Source organism: Schistocerca serialis, chromosome 1, assembly GCF_023864345.2.
Source record: "Schistocerca serialis cubense isolate TAMUIC-IGC-003099 chromosome 1, iqSchSeri2.2, whole genome shotgun sequence".
NCBI classification, from domain to species: Eukaryota; Metazoa; Arthropoda; class Insecta; order Orthoptera; family Acrididae; genus Schistocerca; species Schistocerca serialis.
The window spans coordinates 173,969,652-173,988,095 of NC_064638.1; the positions used below are offsets into that span (position 1 = coordinate 173,969,652).

Here is an 18,444-nt window from a genome sequence, read left to right on the forward strand (position 1 = left end):
TTTATAAGCTACAAGCTGACAGCTCTGGGAGCAAGCGGTGTGTGTCCCAGCAACCAATGAGCTACGAGCCAATCACAAGCTTCCACTCAAATCATTATCTGCTAAGAGGCCAAACGAAAGTGTGCAATCAATACTATTGCAGTAACTGTAGGGACAATGCAGCTATGATTAAAAAAGTATTTATTCTACACAAGGTTGCAGAAAGAATAGTAAGTAAAGTTGATAATGAAATATCTAGCAAAAAGCCTTTTCATGGACATGGGCCAATGCATACTCCCCTAATGGTATTTGTAGTGTTTATACTACACAAATTTTTTTGTTAGTATATAGACACCTGATAGCTGTCTGTGTAAGGTTCCATAAATGCTTTTTTCCTTCAGCTCACCAGTCCTTTTCCTTCCCCTTCAACCTTTCTCCCAGAAAAAGGAGCCACTGACTCCAAAAGCTTCATATGTAATACCTTTTATACGTGTGTTCTCCAGTCACTACTTCTGAGCAGTTTTTTTCTCTCAATTACATTATGTACTCAAAAAATCATTTTTTAAAAATATAAAGTAAATTAAAAATGATTTCCACAATTAACAGTGTGAGAAGCTTAGCACTAGTCAGAGTCATTTGTTAGTATACTTCACAGAACTACTCCTCAGTGGCTGTTTCTGCTTGTTAAAGTATAACTTGACTCATTCCAGATCCCTGAGAGCTATCATGCATGATGGGATTTACAAATCACAATGTACAAATCAATGGATGATGAGAACAACAGACATCAGATGGCTGTGGCTGGCTGATCTACAACTAGTAAAAGATGAACCAACCACTCTGATACAAGTTTGTTCTTAAGGTTTGTGAAAAATGAGTACATTTGTTGATCAATGGAAACTGTGAATCACTACACATTAGGGGACACTAAGATATCATCACTCGACCTACCTGTCAAGTCGCTTCTCTGCACAAGCATCAGCATGTGATGCAATATATTCCGAACTAAATTTACACTTGCATACTGGACACATCTGAAAGTGAAAATTACAGAGAGTAATTTAAATAAACTTATCTTTTTACTATTATTTTTTTACAAGTTCAACAAAATGTGAGTGAAGGATCCTAACTTGGCAATCGTAAGTATTATTGACATGATACAGAAAACAGCTCACTGACATCTTGAGACACTTCATAAACTTTGAATTCAATTTATTTCACAAAATAATATATCTTTATTATTACACTGATGTCTCCGGCATGTCAATGTGGTAGCTATTAATAGGCTCTGAACAAAACTATATCTGTGCCTTGTTCATTGTTAATATGTATAAAAATTTATCTTCATTATTACTGTTCTCATTGAAATATTCATTCTGTAATTTTATAGTTCAACTTTATTGCTCTCATACTAATTAAAATTTCTGATAGATTTAAGGAAAAAAAAGTTATTTTTTATGTCTTTGGGCAAGCTTCCTGAACAAGATTTGTAAATGGGTTGCACAACTCCCTTGACAGCTATAATCCCATTTTATTTTTATATGCACAAAATCTTTCTTATTTCTCCCTGCAAGTCAATTTCTGCAGCCACTTTTTTCTCTAAATTCCAGAACTTGAATGTGTTAGGTGGCAAGCAGAGCTCAGACAATAATTTAGCTCTTTGTAATTTATTTATTTATTTAGCATATGGTGTAGCATCACACAAGAATTACATATACCAGTTATATCCCATAAGTTTCTGGCCTGACCTTGAATACAAGTGTGAAGTCTAAAATGATTTGGAAGGGAGGTAGTTACACCTGTCAGTAGATGTGCACATAAACTGCGGCTCGCTGCTAGCCTCAGTCAAATGATGACATTCGTCTGAGTAAGGCATTGCGTGCTGCAATCAATAAAGTCTATACAGTGTAGTGATAAAAGTCCTTGACAAAAGAAGGAATTGCACCAGCTGAAATCAATGTTCGCTTGTCGGGCATTTATGATTATGATTATGCTTCCACTTCAGACTCCACAGTGAAGGAATGGTCTAAAAGGTTTCGGTTAGGCACAGAAAGCATTGCTGAAGATCCACAAGTTGGTCGACCTGTAGAGGCGGTGACTGAGGAAACCACTGCTATAGCTGAAAGTGAAATTCTAAGTGACAGACAGTTGAAACTCAGGAAATTGCAGCAATGTTAGGGTTATCTAAAACAAATGTTTTCCGGATCATGCATGATCATTTGCACATGAAAAAGATCAGTGCAAGATGGGTGCACGACTTCACTCCGCAGGGCAGAAGAAGTAGTGTCTGACTTCTTGCACCGGGCTTTCGGAACTCTGCCGTAGCAACTAGTCAGAAGTATTGGAATCGATTGTTACAGGGGATGAAATTATGGCTTTTATTATAGTACTCTGTCCAAAAGAGAATCTCTCGAATGGTGTGAACCAGCGAAGCTCCACCAAGAAAGGCGGAGGTCAGTCAAACCACAAAGGAGGTCAAGGTAACAATCTTCTGGATTTCAGAGGAAATGTCTTAATTAATTTCAAATAAAGGAATACCATTGTGAACGCACAATACTATGCTTCACTTCTGCACAAATTACGTGACGCCATCAAACTAAAGAGGTGAGAAAGGTTGTCGCATGGTGTTTATTTCCACGGCAATGCGCCAGTGCACGTGGTGGCAATTGCAAAGGCTGCAGTAAAGGAATGTGGCTTCCAAGAGATTGACCACCCACCCTATAGTAAAGGTCTAGCCCCAAGTGACTAGTATCTCTCCAAGCCGAAGAAAGATCTCTGAGGAAGAAACTTTGATGTTGATGATGAAATTAAAGCTGATGTAATGGGACATTTCAATGATAAACAATCAGATTCCTTTTTGAAAGGCACAGGGTTGTTAATTCACAGATGAGAAAAGTGTATTGAAATAAAGGGTGATTATGTTAAAAAATAGCATCATTGTTTTATTTTTGCAACTTTAAAAGCATTCAGTCCGGAAACTTTTGGAACCTACTTCGTAAACAGTCTACAATACATACATCAAATACAAATATAAAACAACAAAACCACAAAATATATGGGAATGCGATGACAGCCAGACATCCATGTTGTTGATTTCACTGCCTTTTTGGTAGCATGCAGAATTCAGAGCAGTCACCAGTGAAGGCTATCAATGAACAATCTTCAACTATATGTTTTAATGCACGTAATGCAGCTCCACAATCAAACTTGGGAGAAACTATTTTTCCCCTCTGTACAACAAGTCAGCACCTATACCACAGTCTGTCTGTATTCCATTTAGGGTAGACCAGATATTGCAAGGCTTGTCATATCCAGGTGTTGTGATAAGGCTTATATAATGAGAGGCAGGTGGGTGCCTGTTTGGTCCAGTCCAGTCCTCTTTTGGTGATCAACTAGGCTGAGTCTATTTTCATCCAAATTATTGGACTCTTTGAGGGTGAATGTCTATAGTGTGGTCTTGTTCTCTCACTATTGAGATTGTCTTGATAGATTTGTAGAAGAGGGTTGTTCTCAATCTTTTGAAACCCTGATGCAAACAGAGGAGCATTGTAAGTTTAACATGTGTATCTGTCTGTGGCATTGTGGCTTCCAAATGAAAGATCCAATTTTAATGCAGTTGTTTTAATTTGGAAGCTGGTTTAATCGGGTCAGTTCTTAGCTATGTTCCTGCATATTACCAAATTGTAGAGCTCAAAATGATGTAAATAAAATCCCATCAGAACATATGTTTATCTTTTGTGGTTAACCAACAATGAAGATTTTTGTCTTTTGGAGTCACCCATTTCAGCATCTACGAAGCAGAAAAAGGGCGAGTGTGATTCAACTTTGATTTTGCCCTGATAGTTTATGGAGCCTAAGGCAAGAGAACGCAATGGCAGCCCACTTTCTTCTGATTTGAAGTAGAATTACTGCCACTGCTTATTGCTTATGTTAACTAAATTGGCTGAATATATACTAAAATGTAATCAACGAAGAGATGTGTGAATTAAAAAGAAGAAACACCTCAATTGCATTAGCGAAAAAGATGGGACTGCTAAATAAATTAACAAATGAAATAAAAACAGAATACATCTAAAGATAATGAAGTATGAAATTTAAATACAAGTAAGCTACGTAGTCAACACAGGCAAATATCAAAACAATAATATCAAATTGTTGAGTCTATGTCTTATCAACTTACACCAAAATACACACAACCGTTGGAAGACACTTGTCCTCACACGACTGCCCATTCAGGTTTCCACACTTGATCATGCACTGTGCACCACATACCATGTATTGCGCAACTCGTGCTTGTGGTTTAATGAAGCATGAGATAGCACACTGTCATCAAACCATTGCAGGACATAGGCCTCATAAGATAGATTAATGCATTAAACTAAGCGTGTACATAGTTATGTAAAAATATAATGTAAAATAAAAAGGTAACTCTCAATGTTAGGCTAATTAATGACAGATTGGTTTTTATATTTTATACAATAAATAATTATAACTTCACTAGCTATTTTGAGGTGTGGATGCGGGACGCGCAGGACTGGAAGAGATGATGCCTAAAAGAAGAGGCTTATACCCAGCAATTATGAAAATATGCTAGAAAGGACAACTGCTGTTAACTTCTTATTTATTTATTTATTTTTATTTACTTAGCGGTCACCCAACTTGACAACACTTGGATCAAAATATTAATACTTATATTAAACTTCAAGGAGAAATACTTTGTTTTTACTTTTTAGAGGTTTTTTTACGTCTTTCTTTAACTTAAGTTTTTGGAGTTCTCTTATGCGTAATTTCTATAGCCACTGATGAGGAGGAGGAGTTACAATGCTTAGTGCAGGTAGTCAATAGTTTGGGGTTACTTTTATTCTGCCTGTTATAAGTAAGTCTGACTGAGTTGAACACTGATGTGAGCAGTGCAAGTACTGTTGAGTCACACTGGTGCACAAAATTCTCCTACCATATAGATTAGACCTAAGGCTAAATTCCGTAGTGTGTCACTTGAAGACACCCATGAAGTTATGGCAAGTTTCTGCAAGAGACTGTTCCGAGTTCTAATTTTGGCAGCTGTGTTTGACAAATGAGTCTTGAAGCTTCAGTGATCTATTATGAAACCTAGATATTTTTGGTGTCAATTGTGGGACAGTAGTTTGTTTTCAAAGTAAATACTGAGTTCTCTGTTGGCTACCTTGCCGTTGAGGTGAAATGTAGAGACTTTGGTCTTTGTGACACTGGGTTGTAATCCCCAATGGCAAAGACAGTTCCCAACAATTTTTGGGTCCTACATTAAGATATATTTACAGCTTATTACCAGAGCCCAAGCATCAGCATATCCAAATTTTCATGAAACGGTTATCAGGCATACCAACTATATAAAGGCTGAATACTAGTGGAGCCAGAACAGATCTCTGTGGGTGGCCATTCTTCAGCTTCATTTGAGTGCTCAATCTATCATCCAAGATCACTTGGAAGCATCTATTAGAAAGCATGGCATTTACCATGTTGCTGGTAATTTTGTAGAGAATCACTGTCAGGAGTTTTAATATCATGCTGTCTCCTAACTGTCATATGCTGTTGTAAGGTCAATAAACACAGCTGAAGCTTTCAACTGTTATCGGTAGCCTGCTGTCAGAGAACTTGATCCAAGCAGCTTCAATGATGTTGAAATCCCGAGTGTTCAATAGGGTATTTGACTGTATTCTGGAAACCATCTTAAATAATTAACTATGTCATTTTAAGCTCATAACATCCTTTTCCCCCCTCATTAATTTAAGTATTAAAAATATAAATAAAAAGACGATATTCAAAGAATCTGAAAGCCTGCTAAGACTGCCGTTTGAGTCCTGTGATGCCTGTCACATTACTGACTAGTATGCTGCTCCTACTGCTGTAAAGCTCATTTAAAGTGATACCTTGTTTTGGAATTTACATTCTGGAAAACAGTTACAAATAATGTAGCACCACACTGTACAAATACAGCTATAAAAACTCCTGAAAAATTGTGTATGAGTAGTTCAAAAAATGGGAAGATGTGTAAAATGTCGTCATAACTTGCCCATAGAGATCTAAATGAGATAGTGATCAGTATATATGTTTACTTCTGTAAGGATCATTTTGATGTAAGTGAACATCTCAAGTCAACACTTTGTCACTTGTAGTGTATTAGGTAGCGGGGTGGACATGTAATGCAACATTCACAAGATTGATCCTCATTCAGAGGAAAGTGCTTAAGTTTACTTGATTTGTAACACAGTTACGTAAAAGCTTTAAATTCTGTATCATATTACATTTTAATAGCTATTTCCCTATTTTCATTTATTAGCTCAATTTTACACCTGATAAATTCGAGATAATCACAAGGATGGCATTAAGTAACTGTATTTCATGCCTGATATAACTGTTATTCTGAAGAATGTTAGAAACCACTTAACAATTTCCGAGTACAATATTCTTCCCACACAAGTCGCTGTAGACAGTAATTTGCCATCTTGAACTGTCTTCACTAAGCCTGTTGTTAAGCTGTGAGATTTTGACAACGAAAAAAATTGAAAATTGCTTGGAACTTATGAGGAAATGTTATAGGACCAGGACATTTTGATAAAATGAAAGTGTGTCCTGGTTGAGCAATTACTAATCATTGTGTTTCAGCAGCAGTTAAGTACCCAGCAGAACAACATTCTCCTGCATCAATTGCATATTTTACAGACATAATTTTCTGATGGTTTAAACTGATGACCTGCAGGAAAAAAAAACCTAGAAAGGGTAAAGCTGTTGAACGCAAAAACAGTGATGCTCTACACCATGAGTGTTATTACACAGTCTGCAAATTGAGAAAATAGGTATCTGGGAAACAGTAGTAGTTATGGCAACAACCGCAGTAATTAACAATCAGAATTATCTTCTGAATGAAATGTCGCCACTGTGTTTTCTTGTGCAGGTTTTACTAACGGCCCTGGAAAACCTTTTCAGCACGGTCCAGGCAAATAACTGTGTACCAGATTCCCTCACTGTTTCCTTTGCTGCTTGCACAATGTAGACTGAATAACATGGGGACAGGCTATAACCCTGTTTTAACTACTTGCCCCCCTTTGTGCTTTTCAACTGCAGCCTGGTTTCTGTCAAGTGTGGTACATAGCAAACCCCCCCCCCTGATATTTTACCCCTGCCACCTTCAGAATTTGAAAGAGAGTATTCAGTCAACACTGTCAGAAACTTTTTCTTAATCTGCAAATGCTATAAATGTAGGTTTTACTTCTGAATCTAAACTGATCGTCCCTTAAGTTGTCTTCTGCCAGTACTCTCATTTGTTTGTAAATAACTTAGATTAGTGTACTGCTACCACAACTTATTAAACTGTAACTACTGAGACAACTGCTGCCCCTCTTCAGGAACCATATATTAGCCTGGCCTCTCCACAGATAATCCTTCAGTGGGACTGTACCCACACAATGACAACATGTTTCACTGACACATGGAAGCCACCCATTTCACCAAGGTCCATGGTTCATGGTAGCATACAAACTGAGCTTTATACTATGCATTACCCGTTGTTATATAACAGTCAACATTTTCTTCATTTGCATTTCCTTAGGCCGGTATTACACTATCAAATTTCTTTGTCAAAGATTTGATCAAAGATGTGATCCAATATTCCGTCCAATATATTTGACAAAGATCTTTGACGTAGCGGTACAAGGGGTATTACACTGTCATCAAATTTTTCGTCAAAGTTCAAGATGGCTGACAACAACTTGTTATTAACCGCAGCAGTTCTACGTACTCCAATTGCGTTGTGTGCATATGCGGAAAAGAAGTGGGGGGAAAAAATGGAACCATACATACGAGGTTGGCAGTCTTAAAAGTCCTGGGATTACAACTTGATAATAAATTCAGTTGGGAGGAGCACACCACAGAACTGCAGAAAGACCTTAACAAATCTGTATTTGCAATTCGAGTGTTAGCAGACATGGGCAACATAAAAATGAAAAAGCTTGCATACTTTCATTCCATAATGTCATATGGGATAATATTTTGGGGTAAATCTTGAAGTCAAACAAAAGTTTTCAAGGTCCAAAAGCATGTAATACGTATTATTTGTGGAGCAAATTCACGGCCTCCTGCAGAAACCTCTTCAAAGAACTGGGTATACTAACTACTGCCTCTCAGTTTATTTACTTCTTAATGAAATTTGTCATAAATAATATATCTCTTTTTCCAACAAACAACTCAGTTCATACATACTATACCAGGAACAAAAATGATCTGCACAAGGACTTAAAAGCACTTACTTTAGTTCAAAAAGGGGTCCACTACTCAGGAACACTCATCTTCAATAATTTGCCAGGAAACATAAAAAATTTAGTTAGAAATAAAGATCAGTTTCAAAGGAGCCTGAAAGACTTACTACTGGCCAACTCCTTCTACTCCATTGGCGAAATTTTTAATAGAAACAAATGATGTATTGTATTTATTCATACTATTAGTATTGTTATTTTAACTTAAAAAAAGTCGACATGTTCCACATCCACGAGGATCTCCTCAGCACGGATCTATGGAACGAAAAACTAATCTAATCTGGGTGAAGCCATGGATTTTACGACGACACGATAAAAGCATTCAACAAAACTTGTTACGTGAGCTTACAGTGGAAGACGTCAAGTCGTACATCAATTACTTAAGAATGGATGAGCATACATTTCTGTATGTGCTCAATGAAGTGTATCCTCATATCGCAAAGCACAATATTCACTTAAGAACTGCTACATCTTCAGAAGACAGGCTCACTATAACACTCCGATTCCTTGCTACAGGAGAGGGTTATGTTAGGTTAGGTCAGGTTAGGTCTCCAATCTTCTTAATCTATTTTTGTATTCAGGGTGCCACACGTTGTAAAGCGCCTCATCAGCTTCAGACATCTCTATTAATTTTGTAGTTGTCGGCACACACCAATTGTATTTACCGGCAATGGTTATAAAAACACTACAGACGACAGAACGCTGCAGCGATGCTAGCGCTCCATGTGGTAACATGTCACATTGCAGTGAACAGAAGACAAGCGGTTTCTTTGATCAAATATACAGCGAGGCCCTAGATTTGATCAAATATTGGACGACATTTGACAAAGTCCCTATTACACTATCAAAAATCTTTGACAAAGATATTGGACAAAGAAATTTGACAGTGTAATACCGGCCTTATGCTTTGAATCTTTTCTTTTATGATTAAAAGAGGAACCATTCATTTGTATGTTACAATCACTTGATTAATAAAATTATTAATCATATGAAAACCTACCACTTCATCATTCTCTTCAATAGCTGAATTGCTGTTTGACACACCAGTGCACTGTGCTGCATGGGCTTCAATTTCTGTTACCTCATATGAACCTACAAATCAAAAGAAATTAATGAACACATATCAAAAGTAAGGATACATTTTATAGCCTATATTATGGAAGACCTACAAACAACAAGATTTAACTGAATTACAAGCTGCTGAGATAAACAGAATGATAACTTCATTCACTTTCATTACATCACATATGCTTTCATTTCATATCCTTTTTTCCAAGCCTGTGCTCATGGTTTCTCGAGCATAATAAGCTATAGTTTTCATAGCTTTTTATTTTGCAAACAGTACAATAATTATTTCTTTGTGCAAAGATCACGAATTCTGCTAAATAAGTCATAATAGATCATCATCTATTACTTCTTTAAAGTGGTTCACTAAGACAGTGTTCAACAAAGTGAACTAGATGCATTATGGGTAATACTTGAAAGAAATAAAAGCAAACCATGTCAAAATAACTTCTCTAAAGCAAATCAATAGCTAGCAATATGTGAATGGGAATTTTATTGGCCTTGCACCAAGTATAAAGACAAAATTCAAAACTCTGTTTTAAGATAAGAAGTGCCCTTTACAGCATCAAGTTGTCTGATTTAAAAAGTTCAAAAGTTCAAAAAGTAACACAAGAATATAATGTGAGACTTTATTGAAGGAAGACATCAAAAGTGGGGGAGAAAATCTCGGTATCACGAAATTTATTGATCATTTCAACAGATTCAGCAGAATATTCTTATATACCATTATTCTTAAGTAACGAGACATGATTGGAAATAACTCACCACAACAAATTGGGCATTTGCTGCGCCTTGAATCTGTACCAGACAGACCATTTGATAGCTTTTCAGTTCTGGAAACATTTTCTCTTAATGGCATTTCTTTAGCACAATCGACTGTTTCTGATATCTTCTCTCTGTTGTCGGAATTATGAAGGTTCATACAAGCTTTCATGAGCTCCAGTGAACGTGGTGAAGCTGCAGCTACTTTTTGAATAACATCTGACTGTGGCCTGAAAGGAAAGAAATTAACTTAAAAACTTTTAAAAATTCAGGTGCTACAATAAGCACATGTAATGAGGCTTTTGAGTGACAGACTACAATGTAAGTTCAAAGACAAAAATACTTGGAAATAAAGCTCATATAAAAACTGCTGCAGGGAGGGGGGGGGGGGGGGGGGGGCAGAAGTTAAATGTTAAATATCAACTAATAATTGTGGATGAACAACTGCACTTTCCAGAAACAAGTTCTAACAAAACTGACAGCACTACTAAAACACTTACAGTGAGACTCTTCACTTTGAGATCAGAAGAAAGAGTAACTATATTAGAGGTAACCTTTCATTAAGCGATAAGAAGAGAGAGGAAGACAGGAGCATATGGGAAGGTGTTAAAAGAATTGCAAAGAGGGTAACAGGAAGTTACAATTTACCGACAGAGCAGGTTGAAAAAAAAACTTGCAATGAGCTGTCGAATGAATTATGGTTCAATATGACATACTTTGCGTTTTGACCAGTAGCTGACTGCTACAAGCATAGCCTGATAGGAAGAAACAAATGTAAGCAAAAATATGTTTTTCAGGAAAAGACTTCTTAAGTCTTTCTTAATTATAGCTGACCTTGGTAAAAGTTCTGTAAACATACATTATGCTAAAATAGTGCCTATTTTAAGCTGGTACAATGAGCACACAATGACACATCTTGCGTGAGGTGAAACTAGTATGATGAATCAGCTTCACAGTGCGAATTTCTATGCCAGCCTACCACCTTATGGCAGAGCTGTTTTACTGAGCAGTCCTTCAGTTACTAGAGTTTGGAACACTGCCTCAGATATATCTGAACCAGAGAACAGTCTCCCGCAAAGAATCATTTAAGTGTCACCTTCTTTGTTAGCATAACCAGCACAACACAGTTGACCTTAATGTCTATTCTCCATTTTGACAACTCTGTACAGTTTCTGGGTATCACAATCAATGCAAAGTTCATCTGGCTGCCACGCCTGAAATACCTTGTCTAAAAGCAATCATGGTCATGAACGTTTTCAAGCACCTCAACAGGAGAAACTAGGGAGCTAGAATTTGGTTGCAACTTATTATGAGTGTAGTATCAATCAGCCTGACCTGTACATTAGTTGGAAATTTGGAAAGCCCTGCATCACAATGCAGTAACATTTGCGACAGATGCTTACAGAACAAGCCCTACTCCTGAAGCCAGGGCAAAAGCTGGTGCACACCCTTCAACAATCCAACAATGTTCCTTTACAATTTTTGTTTTATGGAGATTAGGGTGTGATCCAAGGCTCATTTTTGTACCTAACATTTTCTCTCCTGATAACGGCTATCATCTTCAGAGGCTATTATGACACAGACAGCAGTTATAAACTCAAACAAGCCCAACATGACAAACTGGTTATACGAATGCATGCAATCAATGATATGATGGTGGTGTAGGCAAACGATAGCAAGATCTTTAGTGCATGTCCAGGCAACCATCGTGTTGTGACATCATTCAGATGGCTGCACAAGACCTGTTGAGTCACACCGATGTGTGAGGAAGAGTTGGTGCTTTTTGCTTTATTTAGCAATATGATCCTAACTTGTCTAATTTCAATTCTTCTTTTCTGTTAAAAGCTGTGTTTTCAAATTTATATGGCCTCTCTGTACATTTTAGCATAGTAGCACTGTATCTTGAGAAAAACGTATCGGAGAAACAAATTTGCTAATGTCGATTGATTTGTGACTCGCTGGTACATGAGCAAGATCTGCTACAAATTTATATGGCCTCTCTGTAAATTTTAGCATAGTAGCACTGTATCTTAAGAAAAACATAGTATCGGAAAAACAAATTTGCTACTGTCGATTGATTTGTGACTCGCTGGTACATGAGCAAGATCTACTACTGCTGGTTTATCTGTGTTTCCCAGACGAAAATTGTTTCTTGTGTTGTTTCTGTGCTTTTGAACTTCTGTGGCCTCTCTGAACATCCTAGCATACAAACGTTAGGACCCTGATAAAACCACAGTATCAAAGAAACTTAGTTCTAATGCACAATCTACTACTGTCAATTTGTTTGTGATTCCCAGATAATAACTGCTATTGTGCTCCTTAAACTGGGTGCTTATGCTGCTTTTTAGTTCTTATATGTAAACTTGAATACAGCAAGGAACTGTATACTGCCTAAGGAAGTGTATGTCCTTTTTCACTGTAATTGATTCTTTTCCACTAAAAGGGTGTAGTGCCCTATTTATATCTTTGTCAGAGTACCCATTAGTTCTTAAATAATTAAGCTCTTCCTCCACCACTGTCATTCAAAAATTCTATTAGCCATTCCATCAACATTTTTGTCACTCCTTTTGTCTGTTTAGGATGGTGACGCATTTTTGTGAACATGTCTGTCAAAGTGAGTGAGCTTTATTTAGACTTTGTGCCCTTCAGATCCATGAGTTTTTGTAAGTACCTGTACACATAAAAAGTAAATATGACTTTCCTTCTCTTTTTCCATAGTAAACTCTACACTGGAATTAACTTCACTCAGAAAATTTAGAATTTCAGAGTGTTCTTTTTCTCCAAGAGGTCATATAATGAAAGAATCGTCAATACACTGACTCCAGCAAGAGGGTTTCTTCCTGACCATCTGAAGGACTGTTTCTCCAAATTTTTCTGTACGACTGCACTGACTAGGCTCCACATAGCCATGTCATCAGTTTGATCATACAATCCGCTGTCACACTGAAAGTAAACTGATGTTAGATAATGTTCAAAAAGATTTACCATATCATTTGCTAGAATACCTTCCAACTGTGACATCACAAATGGTTCAAATGGCTCTGAGCACTATGGGACTTAACATCTGAGATCATTAGTCCCCTAGAACTTAGAACTACTTAAATCTAACTAACCTAAAGACATTACACACATCCATGCCCGAGGCAGAATTCGAACCTGTGATCATAGCAGTCACGCGGTTCCAGACTGAAATGCCTAGAACCGCTCAGCCACAGCGACTGGCTGTGACATCACCATCCCAAATGGAGAGAGTAGTGATCAAATCAATTGGTGGACCAGGCTAAAAGCATATGTGAATAACAATATTTTGAGGAATAGCTGAATCATTTAAAAACTACTTCCAGAAAAAAAATGTACTCTGACAAGGAGATAAATAGGAAACTACATCCTAAAAGATCTAGAATTTCTGGTGATACAGAACCAACAACTAGGAAACTTTAGCTTTCATTTCTAGAAGCAGTCACAGATCACATCAGCTGAGTACTAAGAAGGAACAGTATTAACACAGTGCTTAAACCAACAAGAAAGGTGTGTGAATATTTGAACACAGCAAAAGATCCACACCCACTGCCTGCCACAGCTGAAATACATAAAAACCCTTGCAAATGAGATCTAGTGTAAAAGAAAAGCATTAACAGCCAGCTCATGGAACACAAGAGCAAATATCATCTGGAACACACAGATAGATCAGTAGTAGCAGATCGTGCATAGGGGACCAGGGAACCACCAAATTCGTTTCTCCAATACTACGATCTTATCAAGATCTGATGATTATTGAGCTAGGGTGTACAGAGAAGCCGTAGAAATTCAAAAAGCAGAAAAACAACTTTAATATAAAAGAATAAGGATTGAAGTTGGACAAGTTGCAGGCCTTAGTGCAAAATAAAGCTAATGAAAAATAAAGCTCCACTACAAACTCCATAACACAACACGACAGCCCAACTCCGAAATTTCAAGCTGTGATCTGATGATGTCACAATCTCCCAACTGTGTGAATACGTACAAACAGTTCAGCTTGCTGAGCCTTTTTAAGTTTGAAACTTATATCTGAGTCTTTATAGCCTTGATGAGGTCTCCAGTATTATGAGATGAAACATTAAACACAAAAATATGCCTTGGACCATGATCTAATGCATAAAAGACTCAGTAAGGATGCCACTACCAGGCACAAAAGATTGCACTGTAGGATCAATTCAACACTAACTCCTCATCACTAACCGAGTTTTTTTTTTTTTTTTTTTTTTAAGTTGACCCCATAGTCTCTGACACTCTACATTGTTGTTGGCCAAATCAACCATTTGACTGTTAAGTACCCCTTTCCAGACACTCAGGCGAAATGAGGTAATTCTAGCTCAGCCCTGTATGCAGTTTGCCCTTTGTACCACAACTTCCTTCTTGGAGAAGAAGAGCCACTAGAGTTCCATACTTGTGCTGCCACATTTTGACAGATTGTGGTTGGTACTCTGATCTGAAGATGTTGCGTGATTTAGACTTGTTTTAGGTGATAGCACTACCAATGTCAAACATATCTTAAAGTTCTGTGAGAAATTAACATTATCCCTAAACTCCTAGAGTTATAAATGTAACATTCTTCCATATGCACATTAAATATAATGATGTTGAGAAATAAAACCACTTCAGCTGTAATATCCTTTTATTATTAGACACTTCTGGTTTTACAGCACTTACAGCTGCATGTTCAGCCACAAATCTGTAAGTGGAAAAAATGAATAATTCGGTCACTCTGTAACGGAAACTGCACTGCTGAAAAATACAACAACAGCACAGCATGCAGGAGACAGATTCTCGCAGTCTAATTTGTAACTCGCAGCTAGCCGCTCAGAGAGAGAGAATGAATCTTATTGGTTGCTAGCAGTTAGTGGTGGAGGATGCCCAGAACGGCTGACGCAAACTTTAAGCAGTACTGGGTACTATTGCACAAGTTTTAATGACTACATTGCCAAACAACAAAAGTCAACTAATGTAAACAAGGTGGCAATTTGTCTCGAAAAGCTGGAAAAATAATAAATTCTCAGAAAATTTATTTTACTGAAAAAGTCAAGTACATCACGTGAAATTCTGAGAGGCTCTGATGGAGAATCGAGCGGTTTGATGATGGAAAAGACTCTGTTGGGAAGTTGAACTGTTTGATGATAGAAAGAAATGTAGTCATTTTGCTACAATTCACACAGAGACTGCTATGGAAACAGTTGTGGATTTATATAATAATTGATGAATTATTTCTACTACCTCTGGCATGTTCACCAACATCAGAAATATTTATTACTGTCCATGTGTTCTCTAGCTCCAGATCCAATGCCCATTGTGTGATTGTGAGTCTAATGGAGTTTAATGTGTGCATGAGAAATTGTTACATACCTGGCAATTCATAATAACACAAAGAAAAAGATTTTTATATAATAAAAATGTAAGTACAGATCAACATTTAATACTTTCAGATCAATTTTTAATGTTGTTGTTGTTGTTGTTGTTATTGTTGTGGTCTTCAGTCCTGAGACTGGTTTGATGCAGCTCTCCACGCTACTCTATCCTGTGCAAGCTTCTTCATCTCCCAGTACCTACTGCAACCTACATCCTTCTGAATCTGCTTAGTGTATTCATCTCTTGGTCTCCCTCTACGATTTTTACCCTCCACGCTGCCCTCCAATGCTAACTTTGTGATCCATTGATGCCTCAGGACATGTCCTACCAACCGATCCCTTCTTCTAGTCAAGTTGTGCCACAAACTTCTCTTCTCCCCAATCCTATTCAATACGTCCTCATTAGTTACATGATATACCCATCTAATCTTCAGCATTCTTCTGTAGCACCACATTTCGAAAGCTTCTATTTGCTTCTTGTCCAAACTAGTTATCGTCCATGTTTCACTTCCATACATGGCTACGATCCACACAAATACTTTCAGAAACGATTTCCTGACACTTAAATCTATACTCGATGTTAACAAATTTCTCTTCTTCAGAAACGCTTTCCTTGCAATTGCCAGTCTACATTTTATATCCTCTCTACTTCGACCATCATCAGTTATTTTGCTCTCCAAACAGCAAAACTCATTTATTACTTTAAGTGTCTCATTTCATAATCTAATACCCTGAGCATCTCCCAACTTAGTTCGACTACATTCCATTATCCTCGTTTTGCTTTTGTTGATGTTCATCTTATATCCTTTCAAGACACTGTCCATTCCGTTCAACTGCTCTTCCAAGTCCTTTGCTGTCTCTGACAGAATTACAATGTCATTGGCGAACCTCAAAGTTTTTATTTCTTCACCCTGGATTTTAATACCTACTCCAAATTTTTCTTTTGTTTCCTTTACTGCTTGCTCAATATACAGATTGAATAACACGGGGATAGGCTACAACCCTGTCTCACTCCCTTCCTAACCACTGCTTCCCTTTCATGCCCCCCGACTCTTATAACTGCCATCTGGTTTCTGTACAAATTGTAAATAGCCTTTCGATCCCTGTATTTTACCCCTGCCACCTTCAGAATTTGAAAGAGAGTATTCCAGTCAACATTGTCAAAAGCTTTCCCTCAGTCTACAAATGCTAGAAACGTAGGTTTGCCTTTCCTTAATCTTTCTTCTGAGATAAGTCGTAAGGTCAGTATTGCCTCACGTGTTCCAACATTTCTACGGAATCCGAACTGATCTTCCCCGAGGTCGGCTTCAACCAGTTTTTCCATTCGTCTGTGAATAATTCGCGTTAGTATTTTGCAGCTGTGACTTATTAAACTGATAGTTCAGTAATTTTCACATATGTCAACACCTGCTTTCTTTAGGATTGGAATAATTATATTCTTCTTGAGGTCTGAGAGTATTTCACCTGTCTCATACATCTTGCTCACCAGATGGTAAAGTTTTGTCAGGACTGGCTCTCCCAAGGCTGTCAGCAGTTCTAATGGAATGTTGTCTACTCCCGGGGCCTGGTTTTGACTCAGGTCTTTCAGTGCTCTGTCAAACTCTTTACGCAGTATCGCATCTCCTATTTCATCTTCATCTACATCCTCTTCCATTTCTATAATATTGTCCTCAAGTACATCGCCCTTATATAGACCCTCTATATACTCCTTCCACCTTTCTGCTTTCCCCTCTTTGCTTAGAACTGGGTTTCCATCTGAGCTCTTGATATTCATACAAGTGGCTCTCTTTTCTCCAAAGGTCTCTCTAATTTTCCTGTAGGCAGTATCTATCTTACCCCTAGTGAGATAAGCCTCTACATCCGTACATATGTCCTCTAGCCATGCCTGCTTAGCCATTTTGCACTTCCTGTCGATCTCATTTTTGAGACGTTTGTATTCCTTTTTGTCTGCTTCATTTACTGCATTTTTGTATTTTCTCCTTTCATCAATTTAATTCAATATTTCTTCTGTTACCCAAGGATTTCTACTAGCCCTTGTCTTTTTGCCTACTTGATCCTCTGCTGCCTTCACTACTTCATCCCTCAGAGCTACCCATTCGTCTTCTACTGTATTTCTTTCCCCATTCCTGTCAATTGTTCCCTTATGCTGTCCTTGAAACTCTGTACAACCTCTGGTTTAGTCAGTTTATCTAGGGCCCATCTACTTAAATTCCCACCTTTTTGCAATTTCTTCAGTTTTAATCTACAGTTCATAACCAATAGATTGTGGTCAGAGTCCACATCTGCCCCTGGAAATGTCCTACAATTTAAAACCTGGTTCCTAAATCTCTGTCTTACCATTATATAATCTATCTGATACCTTTTAGTATCTCCAGGATTCTTCCACGTATACAACCTTCTTTTATGATTCTTGAACCAAGTGTTAGCTATGATTAAGTTATGCTCTGTGCAAAATTCTAACGGACAGCTTCCTCTTTCATTTCTTAGCCCCAATCCATATTCACCTACTATGTTTCCTTCTCTCCCTTTTCCTACTGTCGAATTCCAGTCACCCATCACTATTAAATTTTCATCTCCCTTCACTACCTGAATAATTTCTTTTATCTCATCATACATTTCTTCAATTTCTTCGTCATCTGCAGAGCTAGTTGGCATATAAACTTGTACTAATGTAGTAGGCATGGGCTTCGTGTCTATCTTGGCCACTATAATACGTTCACTATGCTGTTTGTAGTAGCTTACCCGCACTCCTATTTTCTTATTCATTATTAAACCTACTCCTGCATTACCCCTATTTGATTTTGTATTTATAACCCTGTATTCACCTGACCAGAACTCTTGTTCCTCCTGCCACCGAACTTCACTAATTTCCACTATATCTAACTTTAACCTATCCATTTCCCTTTTTAAATTTTCTAACCTACCTGCCCGATTAAGGGATCTGACATTCCACGCTCCGATCTGTAGAA

At 37.6% G+C, this 18,444-nt stretch overlaps 1 protein-coding gene across 2 annotated transcripts in view; it reads right to left on the bottom strand.

Annotated features, from left to right (window-relative positions):
- Positions 1-18,444, bottom strand: part of LOC126465022 (uncharacterized) — a 142,256-nt gene that overhangs the window by 80,854 nt on the left and 42,958 nt on the right. For both annotated transcript variants that reach the window (XM_050096275.1, XM_050096277.1), the window contains 3 exons: positions 10,098-10,324; positions 9,268-9,359; positions 931-1,013 (listed from right to left, as the gene is read on the bottom strand). In XM_050096275.1, coding sequence (XP_049952232.1) covers positions 931-1,013; positions 9,268-9,359; positions 10,098-10,324 — 402 coding nt within the window. The remainder of the gene's footprint in view (positions 1-930; positions 1,014-9,267; positions 9,360-10,097; positions 10,325-18,444) is intronic.